Raw genomic sequence first — 26,673 nt, 5'->3', positions numbered from 1 at the left:
AGGCAGGAGAGGAGGAATAAAGGCTCATAAGACAGATGGGACAACCAAACAACAAATAACAAAATTGAGACTTGGGTTCAACTATAACAATAATTATATTAAATACAAGCAGACTAAACCCTCAAATAAAGGCAATGGTTGTCAAATGAGCTAAAAAAAATATCATTGTATATTGACTATGAGGGATATACTTTATTTTTTAAATTTATTTACTTTTTTGCGGTACGCGGGCCTCTCACTATTGTGGCCTCTCCCGTTGCGGAGCACAGGCTCTGGACGCGCAGGCTCAGCGGCCATGGCTCACGGGCCCAGCCGCTCCGCGGCATGTGGGATCTTCCCAGACCGGGGCACGAACCCGCGTCCCCTGCATCGGCAGGCAGACTCTCAACCACTGTGCCACCAGAGAAGCCCCGAGGGATACACTTTAAATATAAAGGCACTGATTGGTAAAGTATAAGGATAGGAAAAGATACACCATGCAAATAGTAAGCATATAAAAGTAGGATGGCAATATTAATATCAGACAAAATGGACTTCAAGACAAGGAGTGTTACCAGAGAGATAGGTAGAGATGGACATTTTATAATAAGAATAGTAACAATTCATCAAGAAGTCATAACAATTATAAATGTTTATGTACCAAATAACAGAGTTTCACATTACATGAAACAAAAACTGATGGAATAGAGCTAAAGAAAAAAATCAGTATGAATATAGAAGAACTGAGCAATCTTCTTATCCACCTTGAACTAACATTTATAGAAACTAGACACAACAATTTCCAAATATATGTTCTTTTTATGAGCAAAGTAACATTTATACCCTTATACCTCATTTCCTGGTCCACAAACTAAGACTCAATACATTTCAAAATGGTTGAAATCTTATTAAGTATATTCTTTAACAACAATGCAATAAATTTTGGGATTAATAAAAATAAAACATCTAGAAAATCCCCAAACATTTAGAAACTAACAGCACTTATAAATAACCTATGGTCAAAGAAGAAATCACAAGGGAAATTAGAAAATATTTCAAGTTGAATGACAATGAATATACAACATGGCTAAGCATGTGGTCTGCAGCACAGTTTAGAGGGAAAACAATATAATGTAAATGTTTATGTTAATGAGAAAAAGCGTTTAAAATTAATGATCTCAACTTCCCCCGTAAGAAACTAGGGGAGGAACTTCCCTTGTGGCACAGTGGTTAAGAATCCTCTTGCCAATGCAGGGGACACGGGTTTGATCCCTGGTCTGGGAAGGAGCAACTAAGCCTGTGCACTGCAACTACTGAGCCCACACACTGCAACTACTGAAGCCCACGTGCTCTAGGGCCCGTGCTCCGCAACAAAAGAAGCCACCACAAGCCCGCACACCACAACGAAGAGTAGCCCATGCTCACCGCAACTAGAGAAAGCCTGTGTGCAGTAACAAAGACCCAACACAGTAAAAAATAATTAAATTAAAAAAAAAAAAACTAGGGGAAAAATATAGCAAATTACACCCAAAGTACATAGAAAGAGAGAAATGAAAATAAGAGTGGAAATCAATAAAATAGAAAATGAACAAACAATAGAGAAAATCTATGAAAACAAAAGCTGGTTTGTTACAAGTAGTAGTAAAATCAATGAACTCCTAGGAAGAGTAACCAAGGATAAAGGAGAGAAAATGTGAATTAGTAATATCAGGAATGAAAAAGGGGATGTTGCTATAGATTCTATAAACGTTTGAAAAAAAAAGAAAATTAGCAACAATGTTTTATTAATAAGTTCAACAATTTAAATAGTTGTTTTATAGATTCCACGTACATGGTACATGAATTGAGACAGTTTGCTGCTCCCTTTCCAATACGTATACCTTTCATTATTTTTTTCTTTCCTTATTGAACTGGCTAGAACCTCTATTCCATGTTAAAGTAGAGAATGCAGTCAACCTTGCTTTGTTAGGAGGAAGGCGTTTACTATTTCACTACTAAGTGTGATGGAGCTATAGGTTTTTATTCTAATTGCATTGGGAAGTCACTGTAGGGTTTTACTTGCATGAGTGACATTATCTAATTTACATTTTTATAAACCACTTGGGCTGCTGTGTGGAGAATGGGCTCTAGGAAGACTGGAGTGGAAGCAGGGAGGCAATCAGGAGGCAGCTGCAACCGCCCAGGAGAGAGGTGGAGGTGCCCTGACTAGAGTGAAGGCTGGGAGGTGGAGAGAAGTGGCTGGGATGGGGGACATATTTGGGGGATATATATCTATAGAGCCGACAGGACTTGCTGATTTATTGAATTTGGGTAAAGAAAAAGGAAAAAACCCAGATTTATATCATACAACTATGTTTATTTCCGACTTTTTTCCCCTGTGGATTTTAGATATTTTTGTAATGCATCTTGCTCTTTAGAATGGATCATTGAAAGTGGATACTTAAAAATCTAGCCTTATGTTATTTAGGACTTAATTTTTTAATAGGTAGAACACTAGAGAAAGAACAGTGACCAATATTTATACTGGATTTTAATCAATTTTAGGTATTAGTGATCTGAACTAAATTTCTACATTTTTCTTTTTAGGGTTGTCCAAGACTGGTTTTCAGAAAGGATGCAAGTGGCCAAAGTGGATTTCTCTACCACGCTTCATTTCTCTATGTATCTTCTCCTTTCCAAAAGATTTGTGTGCAGCTGGCACAAGTCAGCTGGCCCTGGAAATTTTTAACTGAACAGCTTTACCACTTGTCATTTCCTAGTAATAGGGCCCAAATGCAGCTGTCATCTGTAATGAGGTGATTGGGGTAGCTCCCTTTCCTGAAGATAATAACTGAGCATATCTGAACCATAATTAACTTACCCTTAAGAGAAAAAAAATGGGGATGAATTAAATACAGTAATTTATTTTATAAGTCAGGGGGATATACACTCTTCTAATAATTCATGTAATTTTAATAATCTTTAAATACTCAATATAGTTATTTAGAAACTAATTATCTTGGTTAAGAAGTCCATTTTTTTTGTGAAAAATTACTTAAACTTTGGTTTTTACATGATACTGTTTTATTCGTGATAACCCACCTCAAAAATTGCTATACAACCACAACTTTAACTGCTCCTCTTTGGCTAACCTCTGTTGAAGAATATAAATCTAGATCTACATCCTCTGCCATTATCTCTGCATTTGGCCTGTTTGTCTCCTCTCTTTCTTTTAAAAGACTTAATGAAATGTAAAGGTAGACATACTTTAAATACAAGTCAATAATTTACTCCTTTAACTTATACAAACTTTCCAGAATGGGCTTATGTTGAGATTCTGATCTTGGAGAATACTTGGCTCTCCATGGAGGGGCCACATGCAAAAGGCAACTGTGAGCCCTGGATTTAGAGCATTTATGAATCCAAGTTTAGTGTTCCCATGGTATATTGTTTCCTCTCTTTTTACTTTCAACCTTTCTGTGTCCTTATATTTAAGGAACATGTCTTGTAAACAGAATATGGTGGTGGTGGTTTTCTTTTAACAGGTGACAATCTTTGACTTTTAGCTGGGGTAATTTAGTCTGTTCACATTTATGTAACTACTGATATATTTGGGCTTAAGTCCAACATTTTACTATTTTTATTTATTATTTTATATTTTGTTTTTCTCCTTGTCTCTTTTAGGATTAGCTTAAATATTCTTTAGATTAATTGTAAATTCGTTAGCAGTTCTCTTATGGCTACCATAGAGATTACACCACTTATCCGGGGTTATTTTAGCACCTCTGAGGTAATGCAAGGAGCACAGAACTCTTAAACTCCGTCTGCTTCCCTGCTCGGTTTGTACGCTTTTGTTTTCAAATATTTTAGTTTTACTCATACAGATGTATATAAAATACACACACATTAAAAAATATATATATTAACCTCACAAGGCTTTACTACTATTGTTTTATATAGTTAATATTTATTTATGAGTAACCACTTCAAAAAAAATTTTTTTTTCAAAGTTGCATTGTGGTCAGAAAATATACTTTATTTTTTTTTAAGTAATTTTATTATTTATTTACTTATTTATTTTTTGGCTGCATTGGGTCTTCGTTGCTGCACGTGGGCTTTCTCTCTAGTTGCAGCGAGCAGGGGCTACTCTTTGTTGTGGTGCACAGGCTTCTCATTGCGGTGGCTTCTCTTGTTATGGAACACAGGCTCCAGGCACATGAGCTTCAGCAGTTGTGGCGTGCGGGCTCAGTTGTGGCTCGCAGGCTCTAGAGTACAGGCTCAGTAGTTGTGGTGCACGGGCTTAGGTGCTCCGTGGCATGTGGGATCTTCCCAGACCAAGGATCAAACCCGTGTTCCCTGCATCGGCAGGCAGATTCTTAACCACTGCACCACCATGGAAGTAACCGCTTTTTCTGTTGTTCTTTATACCTTCCTGCAGCTCTGATTTTCCTTTTGGGATCAATTTTCCTCTGAATTCTCTTTAATATTTCTTTTAGTGCAGCTTGCTGCTGACAGAGTCTCTTAGTTTTTGTCTGAAAATGTCTTTATTTCACCTTCAAATTTGAAGGATATTTCCACTGGGAATTTGAACTCTAGGTTGGCAGTTCATTTTTTATAGAACTTTGAAAATGTTCCATTGTTCTCTGGCTTTCATAATTTTTTTGGAGAAGTAGGGGGTTTTATTTTTGGTCCTTTAAAGGTAATATTTCTGTTTTCTCTAGCTGCTTTTAAGATCTTTTTCTCTGTCTTTTGTTTTCTGCAGTTTTATTACAATGTACCTGGAGGTGTGTGTGTGTGTGTGTGTGTGTGTGTGTGTGTGTGTGTGTATTTATCCTGTTTTGTATTTTGCATTGATTTTTTAATTGGGGGTTTTAATGTCTTTTATCAGTTTTGCAAAGTTCTTAGATGCTATCTCTTCATATATTGCCTTTACTCCACTTTCTCTCTTTTTCTTCTGGGTTTCAATACATTTGTTTTTGTTTTTTGTTTTTTTGCGGTACGCGGGCCTCTCACTGTTGTGGCCTCTCCCGTTGCGGAGCACAGGCTCCAGATGCGCAGGCTCAGTGGCCATGGCTCACGGGCCCAGCCGCTCCGCGGCATGTGGGATCTTCCCGGACCGGGGCATGAACCCATGTCCCCTGCATTGGCAGGCGGACTCTCAACCACTGCGCCACCAGGGAAGCCCTGGGTTTCAAGACATTTGATTGATTCACCATGTCCTGTAAGTTTCATATTCTCTAATGTGCCTTTTCCATCATTTTGGCCTTCAGTGTTTCAGTCTGGATTTTTCTTCTGGCCTAGCTTTCAGTTTCTGAATTATCTCTTTAGCTGGATTCTAATTCGCTCTTAAACTGGTCCATTGAGTTCTAAATTTGCTATTATATTTTTTAGTTCTAGAGTGTCAATTTGCTTACTTTGCCAAAATTTTCCACCCAGCAATTTAATTTCTTAGGCATAGTAATTACAGGGCTTTTTTAAAGTTCATGTCTGATAATTACAACTTTTGGATCTTCTGAGGGTCTCTATTTATTAAAAAACAAAAGAAGAAACAAACAATTCTTGTCTTTTTGTGTGCCTGATAGTTTTGGTTGAGTACCAAATATTGAATATAAAAAATCGATGCAATAATTTGAGTCGCCAGATGATATTATCTTTCTCCAGAGAGATCTTGCTTTTGCTTCTGGCATTTGGTTAGGCTACGAATTGCTCACTTAAATTCAATCAGAGAGTATTTCAAAGCTAGTTTCAGTCTAATTCCTTGTCATCCTTACTGAAAAGGATTCAGCTAAAAGCCTAGTGTCATTACCAGGGCTATTTCCCTTAGTGGGCCCTGAATTTAAATTTGTTTCCTCTCTTCCCTGCGAAAATGCCTAAAATTCTTAACAGCTTCTAAGTCTTTCAGTCTTAACTTCCTTCTCTGCTTCTCAGCCTTACTTTTAAGGCTGAGTTTGGAACTGTCAAGTGCCTTGAAGTGAAAAGTGAGGCCAAATCAGGATATTACCTCTCTGGGTTTCCCTCCTCTCTGAGGTCTTGGTTGCACAAGTCCTTATTGAATTGGTAGCTCAAGTCATTGTTTTATAGTATTTTGTCTAGATATTTGATTAGATGAAACTACATGAAATTTGCAGTTTTCATATCTCAAAACTGGTTGCCTATTGGCAATATCATATGGGTCCCAGTGGGAGGGTTGGTCTGAGACAAACTACTATACCATTGCTAGAAGCAGAATTCTCAAAATCTGGGGTTCAAGTAACCAAATGCTATGAGAGCATTGAATAAGTGTACAAAGATGACTAATACATATATTCATATATAATAAACATGTTCATCAAAGAATATTTTTCCTGTGTAGTAAGGTGTACGCTTCTTATTTCTCAGAGTCAAGTTTAGATGGCAAGTCAACTGCACTAGAAATCTCAATGTAATAAGAAAAAATGATCTGTGTACTGGAAAAGATTATTACTGGGAAATGGTCCTCGTAACTTATGTTTCTCATTTCTTTTTCTGAAGGATTGCTTATGGATGCCCAAATGCATGAAGTTTGGATGGTTTCTGCCCTATACACCAACAGATAATGAGTATGGTGCTTGGAAACACCATTACATTGCTGTGTGTCCAACCTAGATTGGCTAACCCCTAGGGAAGCCGCAGCTCTTTATGGGACCCTGAATGAACCCAAAACAGAAGATGAGCAACTACAGGAGAGGCAAAGAGAAAAGTGCCTAAGGAAAATAATTTGGGAGAAAATTGCACTACGTAAGAGTGAGTGGCATTTTACAACTTTATATCTTAACCAAGTATTGTAGAAACCAATGGATTAACATACAAATTCCCACAGAAGATAGCAAGGTCTTTCTGAAACAGCCTGTAAGTGGCATTCTCTAAAGTATCTCAGGACAAACTCTTTTTTTCTTCACTATTAATTAAGAAAAACAAAAAGATTTCTGATAAAATATGTAAGGTCAAATGTCAGTGCCTCTGTGAGACCAAAAATAAGGAGAGAGAAGTACGAATACAGGCAAAAGCAAATAAATAGGATCAGGACAATTCGGAAGAATTAGGATCGGTGAAAAAGGAGGAAAAATGAAAATGGAAACGGAAGCAGGAATAATGACATTTTTTTTTTAAGTGGAAAGGGAGTAAGGATGAGACACTCTCTGAGCTAAGCCTTCTGATTTACACGGTGTGCAAAGGTAATGAGCAAACCTGATTAGAGTTCTCCCATCTTTGTTTTCACTTACTCACCCTCTGCGAGATTGTAACAAATGGGAAATTACTTGAAGCCAAGAAGGCCAAAAATGAGGTAAAGCCTACAAACTGATGAACTGGTTTCTACAAGAAAAGAGTTGCTTATTCTCTGAGCTTGTTTCTTGACCTGAAGTGACTGGTAACTTGCAGCCACACAGCCGAGAGGATAAGAAAACCAAAGAGTGTGTAAAAAGTGGCTCTAATTACTGCCATCTGGAATACTGCCTTGGAACAGCTCTATTTTTATGCCATTAACTGTGTAGACTTGGCTGGGAGAAGCATGAAGTAAACAGCCGAGTCTGCTGCTGTTTGTTTTTCAGAGGATTTGTTCAAAGTTCGACCCCCTTGGGTGAATGGAACATGCTGCTCTAGATTGTTCGAATCCAAATGCCAACCACGTCTCTCCCAAACTGTGAGGGATCGAGTGGGATTACAGGACACTTTGGAGAAACAGCTTGTGTTTGCATCTTTAGAAGCTTTGCCCAAGCGGTAAGCAAACCTCCATCTACTGAAGGTGGAGGACCATCCTATGACACCAAGAATTCATTCTAGAATAATTCAGCTAACATGCAGGGATCTTGTGTAATTATATGGCTCTTATCCTATGAAACAGCAATAGAAATAGTTCCTTAATCTTCAAGAACAGTGGTCTTAAACGTGCTTCTTGAAGAGGGAGATACATAACATTCAAAATTTACGTTTTAAATATTCTTAACCCCGCAAAGAGGCTATATTGTGGACGTACCGTATTTTCTGTATAAAGTTATTGAGCAGAAGTAACATTTTTCCAGAAATTTTTTTGTAAGGAGTAAGCCTAGCTGAATGGTGATGGGGGAGGGGTGACTGTGGAGAGAATGGACACTATTCAGAAAATCATGAGGCCCAGGTGATTAAGGAAATTTAAAATCTCTTGGGGATTCCCTGGTGGCCCAGTGGTTGAGAGTCCGCCTGCCGATGCAGGGGACGCGGGTTCGTGCCCCGGTCCGGGAAGATCCCACATGCCGCGGAGCAGCTGGGCCCGTGAGCCATGGCCGCTGAGCCTGCGTGTCCAGAGCCTGTACTGCGCAGCGGGAGAGGCCACGGCAGTGAGAGGCCCGCGTACCGCAAATAAATAAATAAATAAAATCTCTTGACTGCTCCTTCTACAAATGTCATTTTGAGCCCTTAAGTATGTCACTACATTGGTTTTAAGTGCCCCACAAAAGTAAGTTCCAAGAGTCCTTTCTGGCATCCCACAAATGCAGGAGGAGAGGCCCAGAGGGCAGCTTTGGACCCACTTGCCCAGGAGCCCTATTTGCCGCTGTCCCTGAAAACCGCAGGGAGAGACTGAGGTACTCAGGCTGCTTGCCTTGTACAGGATAAGTGATGTCCAGAGGACATACTGGTGCTCACTTGTCAAAGTCAAATTAAGAGAAAATCAAAACTTCACTTATTCTCCCTTTTTCCCTACAGAAGCAATGTTTTTGGATGCCATTCCTACCCTTTATTATCAAAGAAAAATTGGCATGGAGTTTATAAAAATGACAGCAGCTCTTCACATGCTCTCCAGCCACACTTCATGTTAATATCATCTCGGATTCCTGCATATGAGGTACAGCGTGTGTTAGGAGGCCAGTCCTTTTTTGAATCGGGTCTTTTTTCATCTCCCCTAGAGGACGTATGGCAATCTTTTGGTCACCATGTGTACGAAAATGATTCATCTTCTAAAAGAAAAGCAGTCTGATCTAGGTGGAAATGTACAGACCCAAACAGTTTTTAAAATCAGAAGCAATAAAAATAACCATAAATCAAAATTATTTTTTAAAAAGTATTAAAGACCCAAACTGCCTTGCATTTAGTAGGTGTCCAATACATTTTTACTGAATCAAATTTGTTGCACTTAATCCTTAAAAGAGCAAAGTGACACAAATTATTTTAAATTTTCTTTGGAATGACCAAGGAACTTAATAATATCATGTAACTACCATCTCTCAAAAGAAAAATGTCAGAAATCCTACTTTGTGATCTATTTAACGAGGGTGCCATTAGATGAAAATATGCTTTCTATAATGAAGTTATATATTTTAAATTTCAATATAAGAAAAAGGAAGCACAAAGAAGACATAGGAAGCATGTATTTATATATATGTATGTATATATGTGTATATATACATGCATTAATAAGCACATATGTAAGGGATGGCATTAGTAGACTACATTCAATGGCTTACCTAGAAAATTTTTGCAAAAATTTCTTATTTGTAACAAAATGGTTGCTGTCAAGGTATGAAATCACTGTTCTTTTTGGGCATCTAGGAATTGACTTTGATCATTTACAACTGGCTAGCTTAATGGATCCACATGAAAGCAAGATCAGAGTTTTGATCTCCATGTGGGCCACAGATAGTTTCTCTAATGTTTAAAAATGCATAATGCAAAAAAAAAAAAATGCATAATGCTGGGCACAGAGGATAACTGGTGACAGAGTTAGGGTGAATAAACTGGAATCAAATGAGTCCATTCTCCTATTTGTCTTCTTTACATAAGACTATGCCATAATTACTTATTTGACTATGAATGTAATGGAGGTTTAGGTAAAAACCAGAATGTAACCATGTGGCGGTTCTCTATTCAGTTGAACTGTGACCTCCAGAAAGTGGCATGAAGTTTTGGGAAAAATCAATGCCTTCAATGACTTTCCAACCTGTCTGCTGCTAATGAATTAACTATATCACAATGAAAGGTTTATTTGGTTGTTGAATTAAAAGAACAGTGGTTTTAATATTTATTTAAATGGGAAATATTTATCAACATTGATCATTTGAAAATTCATAATTAAGAGGAAAACAAAATCTTTTCTTTTCTTTTTTTTTTTTTTGTGGTACACGGGCCTCTCACTGTGTGGCCTCTCCCGTTGCGGAGCACAGGCTCCGGACGTGCAGGCTCAGCGGCCATGGCTCATGGGCCCAGCTGCTCCGCAGTATGTGGGATCTTCCCGGACCGGGGCACGAACCCGTGTCCCCTGCATCGGCAGGCGGACTCTCAACCACTGCGCCACCAGGGAAGCCCCCAAAATCTTTTTAAGAAGTCCATTACAAAATTGTATGATCTCGATTTTATTATTTTTAAAAGCAGTATATATGTCTCTGTGCATGGGTGTGTACAAGGAAAAAAGCTAGAGGAAAATAATTTGTTAGTATTTCTCTCTGAGTGGTGAAGGTACAAATGCACTTAAATTTCCCCTTAGAAAAGAAACAAAATAATTTAAAAAGGAACCAATGAATGGGAAATATTCCTCCTATAGCTTTTGAAGAAAAACAATAGTCTTTAAAAATCACAGATTACATATTCACTGTTTTTAATTTATTAATAAGTGTTCTAAAGTAATGGGCTTTGGTTCCTACAGCTCTTGTTTCATTTTCTAGATGGTGGTGAACAGTGTTAGAGCAGATATGACATTTTTATCTTTCCCCCCTCAGGCTATAAAATTGGTATTAAAAGTTTACTGAGGCCTGAAGTGAGAGACTTCTGGGAGAAATTAGGAAGCTATGTGGCCCCTGGAGAAGAAGGGGGCCACGTGGACCTCTTTGTACGACACGGAGCATCAGGTCAGTTTTGAGAGGTAGTGGTCATACCTACCTTGTGATGGTATTTTGTGGATTTATAAAACGCCGTCAGTTCGGGCTTCCCTGGTGGCGCAGTGGTTGGGAGTCCGCCTGCCGATGCAGGGGACACGGGTTCGTGCCCCGGTCCGCGAAGATCCCACATGCCGCGGAGCGGCTGGGCCCGTGAGCCATGGCCGCTGGGCCTGCGCGTCCGGAGCCTGTGCTCCTCAACGGGAGAGGCCACAGCAGTGAGAGGCCCGCGTAATGCAAAAAAAAAAAGAAAAAAAAAATGCCGTCAGTTCAAATGATTCAGTCACATTTATTTTTTTTCTCTTTATACTTCACATACTCAGGTATTTAGGGGGAAAGGGCATCAGGGTTAGTGGTCAGAGTAACTGTCCCTAAAGAAATAAAGTCACTAGTGGCAAGAGCCAGCCAGGAAATGTATTTCTGTTTCTTCTGAGTATTAAAAATGGTGGAGTGCCTTGTAGAGATGTGTGGTAGCTGATAATCTTAAGTGCCTACCTGTCTAATATCAGCCATATTTAACAGATATCTGTTAAATAAAAGCTCTGTATTCATGGACTCATGGGCTATGTTTTTTTGTTTGTCTGTTTTTGTTGTTTTTTTAATCAAGCAGAGGAGAGGGAGTGTGAAATTAAAGTTTCTCAAACTGTTTCTTACTACCCACTCCTTAGGGAACTGTGAGTTTTAAAGTTCTTAATCCTCAGATTTCACTGAACTATTCAGTACATACAAAGCATGACCCTGGCAGGATTCCACGAGGCAAAGGAAAAAGCAAAAGGATAGAAAGGAGTTTAAAGGAAAACAAAGTATAAATTATTGTAAAAAAAAATTTTTTTTTTACAGTTACTACAATTATATAATCTCAACTAGGTAGAAAATAGGCATAGAAAACTCTAGGAGGAAATATAGCAAACTCTTAACACCATCTATTTCTGGATGTGTTTTTCAAATTTCCTACTTTTAAAATCAGTTTGAAAAGAGTAAGTTACAAAGAATATGGAAGGTGTGATCCCAATGCTTAAATCCCGTGTATGTGTCGGGGAGGGTGGTGGTGGTGTGTGTGTATAAAAGGGGTTTGGAAGGATGTATACCAACATGCTAACAATAGTTGGATGAGTGAGTTTTCCTTTCTTTTTTTTTTTCCTTTTTCTTTTATCTCTTTTATTTGCCTCTATTTTCTGTAGTGAACTAGTGTTACTTTTAAAATGAGAGCAAAACAAATTTTCTAAAATTTGTTTTGGAAAAGAAGAAAGGATGAGGGAAAGTAAAGTATTCAAAGGCCGAGAGAATGAGGGTGAAAAGGGAAAAGAATAATAGATTTGGTGACACAAAAATGAAACTTAATGTGAAGTGAATCAAGTGAATTGAATCAAGTGAATCAAGTGAAACTTAATGGTCTTCAAACAATGGATTTCCCACCGCCATTCTGGGCTCCAAAATCATCGCTGAACTTCGTGGCAAGTATAATTTCCACCTGGGTGAACCATCGAGCCCCTGGTTCAGTCAGAAGGCCCAGGCTTCTCAGTCACAAATCTCTTTCCCACCACCTCAGACATCACTCTTGAGCTTGTCCTCCCCGGTAGCTGTATCACCTCTGAAATCTTGATCTCAAGCATTTGTCTCTCCGAGTACAACTTCCAAATCATATACTCAAGTATTCCCACTCTATCAGTTCTTCGTCTGAGGACTCCAATGCACACACTCCCACTTTTTCACTCTCTATCACCATGGCTTCGACGTTGGTTCCTTCCTCATTAAACTTGGATTTAATGGTTCGTCATTATCATTACTCTCTTGCAAAGAATCTGAACTTCTTTGTTTCTTTTTCTCCTGGCCAAATCCCAGCTCATTTGGCTAAGTCCCAATGCTGGTTAAAACACAACCATCTGCATAATCTATGCCTGCCTGTACTAAAGCAGCTGAAGACTGTTGGAAAGAGTAATACAACTGTTCTTACTGATCTAACTTTAATGGCATAAATATCAAATGGGACTGCAGCTCTGATAAGCAATCCTATCACATTTCCTTGGTAAATTCGTTTCCCCACTCTTAAAATGACTATGATGTCCCTTCTCTCCTTTTTTTTTTTTTTTTTTTTGCGGTACGCGGGCCTCTCACTGTTGTGGTCTCTCCCGTTGCGGAGCACAGGCTCCGGACGCACAGGCTCAGCGGCCATGGCTCACGGGCCCAGCTGCTCCGCGGCATGTGGGATCTTCCCGGACCGGGGCACAAACCCATGTCCCCTGCATGGGCAGGCGGACTCTCAACCACTGCGCCACCAGGGAAGCCCCCTTCTCTCCTTTAGTCAATCTTTCAATAATTCTCTCACTTGATTTCACCTTTTACTTCCCTAAGGAAACTCCTTAATTTACCGCCCACCACAAAATCCACCACCTATCCCACCTCTTACCTTCATTCTGTCTTCCCTTCTGTTACGATGGAAGAAGCACCCCTGCTCGAATCAAACATCAACTCCGCTTGGACTCTGTAAACACATCGCCTTTCACCTTCCCAAGACGTCACTCCTATGCTCAAATCCTCTCCCACAGCCTCAGTCCCCTTTCTTTATTGGATTATTCCTATCAAATCAAGAACACCTGTAGTAGCTCCTCCCCTCTCGCTCCCCCCCACCAAAAAGAGAGACCGTAAACTTTGTCTCACCAATTTTTGAGTGGACTATACCAGTGGTTCTCAAAATTTTCACGTGTATTTGACTCACAGAGGGCTTGTTACAATCCGCATTGCTGGGTCCCAGCCTAGAGTTTCGGATTCAGTAGGTCTGGCACAGGGACTGAGAATTTGCATTTCTAACACGTTCCCAGGTGACGCCAATGCTGCTTAACCCGGGGGCCACCCTTGGAGAACCGCTGGTCTAGCTGACTGCCTCCACCTTCCTCACCTCTCCCTCACCCCTCAAGCTCGTCCAAGTGGTCTCCTTCTGCTGAAATCACTTTGGGAAAACTATAAGTGACTCTCATGTGCCCAAATCCGACGGTCCCTTCTCCATCCTTACCGGGCCTTGACCTCTCAGCGGCATTCGAGGAGGATGAAGACTTCTGGAAACTCTTCTTCTTCCCGTGCTTTCCCCAATACTACCCTCTCCTTGTTTGCCTCCTACCTCAGGGGTCTCTTTCCTCTCAGACTCCTTTGCTGGCTCCCACTTCTCCTCCTCAAGACCCTTAAATGTGTCCCGGACTTGATCTCGGGCTCGCATCCTTTCCATGACTACACTCTCCCCCTAGGGAGCCTCATTTATTCCTATGACTCTACATTCAACCTGGATGCTGAAGACTCCCAAACTTACGTCTCCAGCTCTAAAATCTCTCAGCGGCACTCATATGTAGCCTTTACTCGACATCTTCATGTGGGTGTTTAGCTTGCATGGCTCATGGGCATCTCAGAGTTCACACGCCTACAGCAGACTCGTGATTGCCTCCCAGCACAAACCTCCCCCTCCCCCAGGATTCCTCACTTAAGATATCATTCACCAGTTACTGCGTAAGCCAGACACCTAAAACTCATCTTTCTCGGCGTTACTTAAATTGTTTAAACAGCTTTATTAAGGTACAATTGATATACAGTATTTCAAGTGTGTAATTTGATAAATTTTTTAAGTGATTTTTAAATTTTTATTTATTTATTAATTTATTTTTGGCTGTGTTGGGTCTTCGTTGCTGCACTCGGGCTTTCTCCAGTTGCGGTAAGCAGGGGCTATTCTCCATTGCGGTGTGCGGGCTTCTCTTGTTGCGGAGCATGGGCTCTAGGCACGCTTGCTTTAGTAGTTGTGGCTCGTGGGCTCTAGAGCACAGGCTCAGTAGTTGTGGCACATGGGCTTAGTGGCTCCTCAGCATGTGGGATCTTCCCGGCCCAGGGATCGAACCTGTGTCCCCCTGCATTGGCAGGAGGATTCTTAACCACTGTGCCACCAGGGAAGTCCCTAATTTGGTAAATTTTGACATATGTCTGTCTACACACTATGTGAAACCATAAACCAATCAAGATAATTAACACATTCATCGTCCCCCAAAGTTTCCTCCTGCCACTTTGCAATTTCTCACTCTGCTTCTCCACTCCAACCTGAGGTAACCACTGATTGCACAATATATTAGTTTGCACTTTATAGAATTTTCCATAAATGGAATCATACAGTATGCATGCATTTTTGTCAGGCTTCCTTCACTCCAAATAATTATTTTAGATTCATCCACTTCATGCTGTTATCAATTGTTCATTCCTTTTTACTGCTGGGAATGATTATATTGTATTGATATACCACAACTTGTTCCATTCACCTGTTGATAGATATTTGAGTTCTTTCCAGTTTGGGGCTTTTACAAGTAAAGCTGCTGTGAACATACGCTTTCATTTCTCTTGGGAAAATACCTAGGAGTGGAATGAATGGGTCATATGATAGGTGTATGTTTAACTTTAGGAAAAAAAAAAAGAAAAGCTAAACTGTTTTCCAAAGTGGTTGTGTCATTTTATATTTCCACTCCAGCTGCCCAGCACTTGGTAGGGTCAGTCTTCTTAATCTGAGCCATTCAAATTGGGTGTGTCGTGGTATCTCACTGTAGTTTTAATTTGTATTTTCTCTAATGACTAATGACGCTGAGCATCTTTCCATGTGCTTATTTGCCATTTGTCTTCCTTGGTGAAGTGTCTGTTCAAATCTTTTGCTCATTTTAAAAATTAGGTTTTTTTGTTTTTTACTGAGAGATCCTTGTATATTCTGGAAAAGTTGTTTGCAAATATTTTCTCCCAGTCTATGGCTTATCTTTTCCTTCTCTGAACAGTTTCTTTTGAAGACAAGTAATTCTTAATTTCGATAAAGTCAAATTTATCAGTCTTTAAGTTTTATAAATCATGCTTTTGATGTCATATCTAAAAACTCTACCTAACCAAGGTCACTTCTGTGTTTTCTCCTAAATTGTTTATAGTCTTAAGTTTGAAATTTGGGTTTGTGATCCATTTGATTTATGCTTTTTCTAAATAGAACACAAGGTATAGATTGAAGTTTTTTTTTTTTAAACACATGTGGCCATCTATCAAATTATTTCAGCACCATTCCTTGTAAAGACCATCCTTTTCCCAGTGGGTTTCATTTGCATCTTTGTTGAAATCAATTGACTACATATGTGTAGGTACACTTATGAATGCTCTTTAACTTCACTGATCTATTTGTCAGCGAAAACATTAGACACCAATAAGTGAGAGACACCCCGACCTTTGAGCAACTACCATCTCGTTGCAAGCAACTGAAACAAGTTGGAGTAATTATTTACTCCTAGACCACAAAGAATTCAAATATATTACCCTATAGTTTTATTTGAAGTAGTTCGATCTATATGCTGTGTCACCAAAGAAGGGGTAAAATTAATGCTAAAATTTGACCATTGTATTCCATTATGTGTTTAACAGTTTTAAATCTGTCCCCTTACAACGAGACTTCTTTGAATCAGACTATTTTAGAAAATATATGTAGACTTTTCTCTGTCTTTGGCCTGAGAATTCCAAATTTGAAAATTAGCACCAGGTCAAACTTCTCGCCTCTTTCTCCAACCTGTTGTCAGTCCTCCTGAATGAAGTGTCTGGACTTCAGCACTTAGGGGTGAACTGCAAAGTGCTGATGGACTCTTCCATGAGGGATTTGAATTGAAGACAAGACCTACAAGTGGCCTTTCTTGGCCAGCTCATTAGTGCTTCTAAGAAATATTTAACTGTTTATGGCAAAACCTGTGAGCAAACTCATGAAAGTATTTTTGGCTGTGCAGAGGCAGGAACAGAAGTTCTTTCTCAGCTGTCTCAACTGACTGGCACGTTACTGACCGCCCCCCACTGGGATTGCCACCGTCTTGTACCAACACAGTAAGGGAATATGGGCACTGACCACCGTGCCCAATGACAGCCACCAACTCCAGGATCACCAACGACAAAGCACAGCTCATAATCCTGGTTCTGGCGATGGTTCATTCCTCTCTGAAGGAATGCTGTCACTTCCCAAACTAGGTCATTTCTCATCACTCAGAGGGGATTATTATTGCTCAGAAGGGGATTATTACTGCAAATATTTGCTTCAAACCATCACTTGCAAAAACTCCATTGAGAACACCAGCTTTAACAGTTAAACAAAGATGTATAGTAGCTGATTTAGAGAAATAATAAATACAGAGAACAATTTTTCTTAGTAAAACATTATCAATGTGCTTTCATTTGGAAAAATGAATTCCAGCTATAAAGAGATGGTGAAGGGGCCAGCTCAAGTTTCATTATCCGGGAGGAAGAACAAAGGTAAAATACACCTGAGAGCAAAATTTCACTTAGATACTAAAGCTGCAACTGTTGGATCAAAATGTAACATAGGCTGACGAACAGAGAGAGCCAAATTGCTTTGCTATAATAATGTTAATCATTTACCCCTTCAAAAATCCCTCACCTTCTATCAAAGAGGACTCAGAGTGATGTAAAACTATATAAAGCATTGCTTCTCTAATCCTGAACGCTAAGGGCCTTTCAAGACTGAGAAAAGCTGGCATGATTGGGAGGCTTGTAAGGGAAAAGTTTCCATATAGATACAACAAAAAGCACATCGACCTAATATGGTTTTGTAGCAGAAGTGTTTGTTAATTTTAGTTTATATAGCACCATCATCCAATGAGAGCATACTTGGCCCCAAGCAGGGAGGAATCAGCCTTGCAGAGACAGCAGGGTGCAGACACTGCTGTTTATAAAACAGGTTTTCTTCTTTTTTTCCTCCTCTGTCTCCTTTTCCTCCTTTTCCCACTCTTCTTCTTCTCCTTCTAGAAGAATATGTTACAAATACTTTCACGTTTATCAGCAAAAAATGTGGGGAGAAGAATCAAACTGTCCATTTAGGACAGAAAATCAAATTTCACTTGGTCCTGTATCATTCAGTCACTGATTTTCAAGGAGAGGAACTTTCTTAAGCACCCAGTACAGTCTTGTAGAGATATTTGTAGAGAAAGAGTAGCTTGACATGATGTAAACAAGATACAGGCTTGGCTACAATGGGGATGACTTTGGATGACACGATGGGGAAACCAGGCAGAGGGGGGGTTTTCTGTATTTTTATTTTTAGGATGTAAACATACAATTGTATATCCTTACTTGGATGTCTATTCTGCTCTCTGATGCAAAAATCCAGCAGCTATTTAATTTTTTATTTCAAATACAGTATAACATGTCAGCCTTATCCATCAAAGAGTAGATAGGCACTTGAAATTATTCATTGCATCCTTTTTGCGTTTCTAATTTTACCTTTGAAAGCAGACTATGGGTGTTTATCTTAGTCTTCTAATGAGAAAGGATAATAAGCCTGATATAAATGCAATTAAGTTTTTTTTCATACTGTAAACAGGAAGAATTCTTTCATCTGAGCTTAAGTCTGCGATGCTAAAAGGAGAAAATAATGTCAGTTCTTAGTGACTGGCTGGGACGGCAGTGGGAAAAGGTGCCCCCTTCCACCTACTTCAGCGAATCAAAGCTGCAGACATGGTCCAGCCTCACTGACTTCCTGGAAGACACCTTGAAATCAGTAAGGCAACAGCTAAGTCCTCTCTTCAAGGAGTTGCAGAAGAACGTAAGTGGCAGGATGACAGGTAAGAACTCTTGCTACTTCTGTTGCAGCTTAATTTTGAAGCCTGTTACACATCCAGAGTGAATACAAGTGTAGGAATGCACAAGTAAAAGTTGAGTCTTAAGCATCTTTGGTAAAACTTTATTCCCTTTGTTTTTCATATCTCCTTTCAAAATATCATGAATATCCACTAAGAAAAAATATATTCATCTTCAAAATGCTGAAGCTAGTTCCTGGGTTCAAATTTTACCATCTTATTAATTCTGTGTCAGTCAATTGTTTACCTAGGCAAAATTCACTGTTTGCTAAGCCAGAGAGTTCGGTCCATTTCCCTCTACAATTTGCTCTAAAAGTTAATTGCCAACATCCCAATTAAGCATCTCTTAGACCACAGCACCCATGACTTAAATTGTTCTATAATTAAGTTCTATTTATTTTCTATCTAAAATATTTAATTTGGTGATGGGCTCCATGGACAAGCCTATCGGACATCACTGAATGTGTTTTCTAATTTACACGTCATACTCATGATCCAATTATCACAAGAACGTCTTTTGGAAACCATTTCCTGTTTCAACTTTAGATCTTCATCTAAACCAGTCAGTTCTTTAAAATGAAGTATTTTAAAACAAACAAACAAACAAAGCCCACCTATTTAAATAGGTTTCTCCTGTGTCTTTAACTGCCTACTCATTTTTCCCTAACTCTTCACATGTCACTGAAGCACGGTACCAATCAAGTCATATGCCTTGCTTCTTCCCTTCCCCTGCCCTGCTCCTTATTTGACATCTGTTAACATAATTACCGTCTACACAAGAGCTGTAACACACAAATATGCATGGGGATATTTTATGTCAACATATGCCTACATCTTTTTACACAAAGGTCTCCAAAGCAGGGATTTGTCTTCTTGGTTTTCTAGGCTTTTTTTGTTGTTGTTTTGTTTTGTTTTGTTTTTTTGCGGTACGTGGGCCTCTCACTGTTGTGGCCTCTCCCGTTGCGGAGCACAGGCTCCGGACGCGCAGGCTCAGCGGCCATGGTTCACGGGCCCAGCCGCTCCGCGGCATGTGGGATCTTCCCAGACCGGGGCACGAACCTGTGTCCCCTGCGTCGGCAGGCGGACTCTCAACCACTGTGCCACCAGGGAAGCCCTGTCTTCTTGGTTTTAACTCTACCACGTTTAGTAGATGTTCAACCAGCATTTTAAAAGTTATGAGGCTATAAACAAGGAGAAATTATTTTTCCTGGTTCTTTCACAGATATTAAGGACTAGAAAGAAAAGTGGCAAGAGGAATGATAGAAGTATGTCATGTAGGTCATAAGCAATGAAAAGTCAAATGGAAAAAAGGTTGTTTTTCAAATAAATGCAAGTTTTTCAAAATATTTTTAAAATGTAGAAGATGTCTGTGTATGTATGTTTGTATGTTATTCCCTATGGACTTAAAATATTTACGGATTTGAGCACAAAGTTAATGCAGAATATGGAAGCGTTTTTGGTGGAATTGAGAATCTAAACTTTATAAGGTTTTTTTTCACATGTTCTTTCCTTGTCCAATTTACAGATTTCATTCAATACCAGCTTTGTCAGGGTGGGTATGTTCTATACGCTACACATCTAGATGCTTTTGCTCTTTTTCTACTTTATCATGGTAGATAACATGGCATAGTAGAATTTTTATTCTTAGTCTGCGTTTTTATCCACCAACAAGCAACTGTGAGGACTGAGTTTTCTTCTTGATCATATCTCTTACATATTTTAATTATAGGCCTATCACCTTATATTTTCAGGGCAATTTGTATCTGACACCATGAGTATGGCTAACATTCTGAATAACCGAGAAATTATACAAGCTCTGGCAGAGGGACTGATTGAACTTTCAAAAGAAAATTCTGTAAGTGTTCCTTTGAATAAAACAAAGTACAAAAACCCCAACGTTAAATAAATTTTTAGTTTGCATTTATTGTTTTTTACCAGTTTATCCCTCTGGGATGCAATTCCTCAGAGAAAATGCATCAATTTATGAAAAAAAGCCACTGAGAGATTCTGAACCCAAGATGTATTAGCTGCATAAAATAGACATATAGGAAAAATCTCGATAAGTTAAAGTTGATCACATGACGCACTGTTTTCTGTCTTGTGATTAATTTCAGTCAGAAGTGGCTTTAAAAAACACGTTTAGTGGCTTATATTTCACATAAACATTATTCAACAGTTAAAACAATTATGGCAGAAAACCTGAGAAAGTGTGGAATCAGATATAAAAAGATGAAGGGCAAGGAAGGCTAGATAAGAGAGGAAAGAGAACACAAGAACAGAAATAAGCAAATCAGTAATTTGGTTGGGCAGAGGCATGGGGGAAAGCCTGAAGAAGCATTTTCATCAGAAACAAATCTTGAACGCTTTTCTACAAAGGTCAGTCCACATACCAGGACACAGTGAGTAGAGGCAGTGTACAGAACACACTCTGCCCCAAGACCATGGCAAGGTTATAGGAAAATAAAATACAGTCAGCCATACGTATCCGTGGATTCTGCACCTATGGGTCCTGCATCCTAGGACAACTAACCACATGTGGAAAATATAGGGGAAAAATATTCCAGAAAGTTCCAAAAAGCAAAACTTGAATTGGGCTGTGCACTGACAACTATTAACATTGTACGAGGTGTTAAGTAATAGATGATTTAAAGTATACGGGAGGATGTCCTAGGTTACATGCAAGTAGTACACCATTTTACATAAGAGACTTGAATACCCGAGAATTTTGGCACCTGCCGGGATCCTGGAGCCAATCTCCGTGGATACGGAGGGACAGTTGTATGCAGTGCTCAGTTCAGAGGCAGTTGAGAATAGGACAGGAGTATGAGGCGATATTAACACACCTGATGCTGTGTAAGGTCTCTAGTTTTCCAAGGAAAAATTCTCAAATCCTTCCCTCTCACTGGAGTAATTCCACTTTGTGGGTGCTTTAACGACGTCTTTGGACACTCTCTCCTTATCTATCGTGGTTTCAACTTGGCTTCCTGGGCAAGCACCAGACATCTCCTGGGTACGCTGTCCAGTGAGAACCCTGGGGAGTTGCCGTTAGCCATGAATTTCTTCCCTGAAGACTCAGCTCCCCACTGCACTAGCCAATCCTCAGGCAGCTCAGTGGTAAAGGCCCTGGAAAACTTTGCTGATAATATGATCAGAGACGTTTACAGGGGTGATCCTGAGGCCCTGAAATTCTCCGCACCGTCCCCAAACACCAACGAATTAGTCAACATGTTTGGTGTAGGTTCATGGTACTTATTACCGTCAAATTATTTTAAAATAACCTTGTATGATATAATTTTGGTGGTGCTCAAACCTACAGTCAGAGAGGCAACCAAATTTGGGAGTCTCACGGGGTGTTTTCCCCGGGAATTCTGCTGCTGGAGCCTCTCCCCCAGACCTTCTTTTTCCTGTGAAGACACAAGAGTTGTCCTGTCCCCTTTCCTCATCTGGCTAAAAAGTGTGGGCCACTTTGGTTCTGAAGATCTTGAGACCCTCCCACAAGATCTTGGCATCCTAACTGAACTGTGACCGTAAGCTGAGAATCAAGATTAACTGGAAAGCTCCATTTACTGACTCTAATTGAATAACAGTTACTTTGTTTTCTGGACTTGCAAATTAATTAGGTAGAGAGATGAAAACTCTACTTAAAAAATGTGTTTTCTGCTGCACTTCTGTTGACCTGTATATGAAATAGAATTTTCTTGGGGGGGGGTGGATTTTTCAGGACAACCCTCTGGAATTTTTGTCATATTTTCTGCTGAAGAAATGTAGTAAAAAGAGCAGACTTTGAAGGAAATTTTATTCTGACAAAATGTGACCCAAAGGCAACGTGCAATTTACTCATGAAGGTAAAGTTGCTGCTGCATGTTTATGCCATTGCTTCACTGTACAGTTAGACACATGTGCTTAAGAAATTCATAAGCAAAAATGATAATTCTACCTGGAAAGCTTTCACCTGGTCATTTCTCCTAAGAACTTCCTTTTCATGGATTATTATTAAAAAAGTATGCTTTGTAGTTTCATAATGTGAGGAACATCTAAGCCACTTACAAGCATACGTGGCATCACACTGACAGGAGTAAAACTAGTTGGCTTTTGGGGGAAGAACTGGATACTCGCATTCTGCCCAACATAACCTAAAGAATTTTTTTTTTCATCTGTGGCCCAGGACACTTTTTTGGTGAAACTAAAAATGGTTCTTCTTTTTTTAAATTTAAGTTGAGATTCAAATTCATAAAAGTAAAAAAGTGGGTTTGAAGCTAGTTCTTTAGTCAAGAAAAAATAATTTTGCCAGTACTATATTCCGAATCCGTACATTCTTGGTTAAATGAAATAATCTGGATTCAGGAAACACTGAAAATTGCATCGTCATTCAGACAGCTGATTTCTATGAAAATGTCATTTCATGCCCATTGAAAAAGCACCTATCTGTGATGACTGAAGGCTTGGATGCCACCCCCAACACAAAGTCACCATGGACAGTGTTAGGAGGAATAGACTTGTGGGTTCCCCCAGCAGGCAAATCGTGTGTTGCCCCATTAACCTGATATTAACCTGATATTCTGGAAGTTTTTGTCCACCTGGCTTTAGAGGACAGCACAGTGCAGGGAGGGGCAAACAGGGTGGACGGCTGGAGGCAGCGTCCCCTCCACCAGACTTGCTCAGCAGAACGGAAGGCCTGCAGTTATTCAGCCCCGGCCCTCCGTCATTAGCAGACTGTGCACCTTAGCGGCCCCTCCTCCCCCTGAAGTGGCTTATTCTTCCCAACCACAAGCATCCTCCCCGAGAGGAGTCTTAATAAACACATTCGCAGGGACATCTAAACCCTTTAGAGGTCCGAGCCCTGCTTCCCTGACACCCCACCCCTAAATCTCTCTCTTCAGGAAACGCTCACGGACCATGTACTCATCAGGGTTCTCCAGAGAAGCAGAACCAATAGGATGTGAGTGTATATAGAGAGAAAGAGATTTGTTATAAGGAATTGGCTTGTGCAGTTATGGCGGCTGCCAAGTTCTAAGATCTGCAGCATGAGTCAGTGAGCTGGAGAGTAGGAGAGCTAACAGAGTAGTTCCAGTTCAAAGGCAGGGCAGGCTAGAGACCCAGGAAGAGCTGATGTCTCAGTTAAAATACAAAGGCAGGGAAAAGCCAGTGTCCCAGTCTGAAGGCTTTCAGGTAGGAGGAATTTTCTCTTACTTGCAAGAGCATCAGCCTTTTTGTTCCACTCAGGCCTTCAACTGATTGGATGAGGCCCATCCACGTTAGAGAGGACAATCTGCTTTAGTCAGTCTCCTGATTGCAATGTTAACTCATCCAAAAACATCCTAGCAGACATACCCAGGATAATGTTTGGCCAACATTTGGGCACTCTGTGGGCTGGTCAAGTTGGCATAGAAAATTAACCATCACAAACCACTTCTCAGGCAGAGGTCAAGTCCCCAGCTTCTCAGTTCAGTTCCCTAAATACTTATAGGAAGCAATCATGTGCTAGGCGCTGTGCTAGCCCTGGGGATAGACATAAAATAACACACAGCCTCTGCCTTTGAGGTGGATAAGACTGACACATACACGGATGGCGCAGCATGATCAATGCCTGTTAGCAGAATGCACAGGAGGGGGTGGGGCACAGGGGCGGCATTTAATCGAGATGCTCTTTCTGCTTCTCAGAGTCCTTCTGCCTTGTTATGGTGGCCACTATCTCTTTGAGATTTCTGAGGATTATTCTCCCAAAAAGGTGGATGTATTCTCCATCCCTCCTTCAGCCTGTGAAAACCTTTGAAATATAACACCCAGGGCTCCAGTACCACTCATTTCCCCTTGGTTCACTAAAGGGAATAATCGACATGTAACCACATCACACAGGTTCCAAATTATTCCAAAGTCCTTACAACATCTGGGTCATTCCTGACTCCCTGGAAACCTTACTGAAGTTCTTCCATCAACCTTTATTCCTAAGAATGAAGCTGTCACCCTCAACCATGGACATACAGGCCCCAGAAATGCCCTTCTTTGGAGCAGGATAGCTTGAAGAAAGCAAAAGGAACAAAACTATAAGTGCCTCTTCTTGTGAAGTGTACATTTTACATCTGAAAGACCTTACTATTATTGTAAGGTCTGGAATCTCTGGCCCCTAAAAGAATGGTCACCTAGAACATTTCCTCTCAAAGATACTTTCATTCTTTCCACTGCCAAATAAAATCCACACCGAATTAAGTCTTTTCAACCTAATCATCTAATCACTTTAATAAAATGATGCAGAAAGTTTGGGCTTAAAGTTGCCTCCATGCTGGAAATCAGGCCTGCTCTTGTTACATCGTCTGCCTGTAATAAAACTACAGAAATGTGAAACACCTTAGTGCCTAGGAATGTCTTTGATATCTTCCTTTTTCAAAATCAAATCAGAAAAAAATAGGTGTTAGATCCTTATTTGGTTCTCTGTTATACACTTGAGAGCTTGTGCGTGATGAAACAAATTTGGGGACCCTAGGAAGGAAAACCACAGCTTAAACGTAGGTGCTGAATTCAGATAAAATAGAGAAGCTGAGTATCTCCACATCTCGGGGTTTATTTTTAAAGGTGTAGACGCTCGTCCAGAAGAGCACACAAACTCTCAGCCATAGGAGTGGAAAGTAATGCCTTCTTCTGAGATAATTGTTTTAAAGACCCTTCCACAGGGGCTTGTGTAAGAGGGCTTGTCTGCCAAATCCAGGACCAAATACACACACACACACACACACACGTATATACATATAGACAGATACATATATAGCTCACTCACTCACTCTATCTATCTATCTATCTATCATCTTGCTGCCCAGTGAGTAGTTAACTCCTGGCCTTGATACGTCTATAGTGTTTACACTGATACTATACAACCACGGTGATGAGTCACAGCCAGAATCATAGTTGTTCTTGACAATGACATATGACATAGTTGTACCTGTCATTTTCACAACTATTTCTGGTCCCTAATTCAGGCAGCCAAGTGTTTTCTGGGAGAAGCGCCAGCAATAACTAGGATGTTAGCAATAAGTAAGATCCTACAGGAAAATTCCTAACGTGTGATCCAAGGTCTCCCTTACGGGTCATGGACAGAGCCAAGGCAAAGGCCCAGCAACTCCGAATAATTGTTTTCTTAAAAATGTGCAAAGTTTGCTGCCCCTGTTACTTCATCCCAATTCATCCCTAAAAACCAAGAGGGGATGGTATCTTAACCAAAAAATAGACTCTAAAAATCCTAATAATTAGACGGATAATATAAAATGAGAGAACTCACTGTTTTTAGGTTCAAACACAATTACTGCATCAAATTGATTTCCTAGCCACAGAGAAAATTTTACCTTTAAAAAATAGCTGTTGCTGGAAATTCCCTGGCGGTCCAGTGGTTAGGACTCTGCACTGCCACTGCAGGAGGCCCAGGTTCGATCCCTGGTCAGGGAGCTAAGATCCTGCAAGACACTCAGCATGGCCAAAAAGTAAATAAATAAAAAATTTAAAAAGCTGTTGCTGAGCCAGAGATGAAACAAAGCCCCAGTATGAGCAAGCAGGTTCTAGGAGAGCCAGAGGGGTCTAGGCGTCCACTCCTTAAGTTTAATGTCTGAGCACTCATGGGGGCCTGTACAAAAAGATGATATCCCAGGTAAGGGGGCCTCCCTCGTCTGTGGGATCCACAATCCGATCGTACCGCTTGGGTTCTCTTAACCTCGGCCAGGCAGGTTGAGTTTCATTTTCATTTTATGCCTGCAGCCACGTATACCTACACAACTACGGCTGTCACCCTGACTGGTTGAAGTTATCATTTCTCCATATAAATTATCAGCACTATAATTTATTTTGAAAGAAGAGAGTGTTCTATGCATAGAAATTATTGTGTCAAAATTCAAAGTAGATTTAAGTATAAATACGTGCCAGGCCGCTACGGGTCAGCCCCGAACGGGGAAGACAAAGGACATGGCAGAAAGGCTCTGTGGGGCAGCTGTGAAGCGCTCAGGCTCAGGCGCTGGCTGGCTGCGTGCAGTTCCAGGACCTCTCATACAAAGGCTTCAGGCAGCCATAAGGGATGGCTGCAGGTACAGAATAAAAACTTGTTTTTGCCTGAGTAGAGTAAGGCAAAAGGAGTCTTGCTTATAAATTGGTGTTTTTTTTCAGTCTCCCTCCTACGTATCAATGGGTTGCTATAGATAGTTTTATCTTTGACTAGGAAGGGCAGCAGTAGTGGCCACTAATTATCA

At 40.2% G+C, this 26,673-nt stretch overlaps 1 protein-coding gene and 1 non-coding gene across 2 annotated transcripts in view; both read left to right on the top strand.

Annotated features, from left to right (window-relative positions):
- The window catches only part of ECT2L (epithelial cell transforming 2 like), a 65,976-nt gene that overhangs the window by 21,733 nt on the left and 17,570 nt on the right, over positions 1 to 26,673 (top strand). Inside the window, 12 exon segments of the mRNA XM_027080505.1 lie at positions 2,566 to 2,616; positions 2,618 to 2,675; positions 2,677 to 2,713; positions 6,467 to 6,562; positions 6,565 to 6,720; positions 7,527 to 7,695; positions 8,659 to 8,923; positions 10,631 to 10,793; positions 16,589 to 16,647; positions 16,649 to 16,682; positions 18,251 to 18,433; positions 20,200 to 20,303. Of these exon segments, the coding sequence (XP_026936306.1) occupies positions 2,566 to 2,616; positions 2,618 to 2,675; positions 2,677 to 2,713; positions 6,467 to 6,562; positions 6,565 to 6,720; positions 7,527 to 7,695; positions 8,659 to 8,923; positions 10,631 to 10,793; positions 16,589 to 16,647; positions 16,649 to 16,682; positions 18,251 to 18,433; positions 20,200 to 20,303 (1,375 nt within the window).
- TRNAG-GCC (transfer RNA glycine (anticodon GCC)) lies at positions 25,810 to 25,882 on the top strand. Its single transcript has one exon. It is a non-coding gene; the product is annotated as a tRNA-Gly (tRNA).

This window comes from Aethalodelphis obliquidens, unplaced genomic scaffold (assembly GCF_003676395.1).
Source record: "Aethalodelphis obliquidens isolate GAN/ISIS:26980383/991018 unplaced genomic scaffold, ASM367639v1 scaffold3, whole genome shotgun sequence".
Taxonomy (NCBI): Eukaryota; Metazoa; Chordata; class Mammalia; order Artiodactyla; family Delphinidae; genus Aethalodelphis; species Aethalodelphis obliquidens.
Note: the sequence above shows the minus strand (reverse complement) of the source record. Positions and strands in the feature narration are given on the sequence as shown.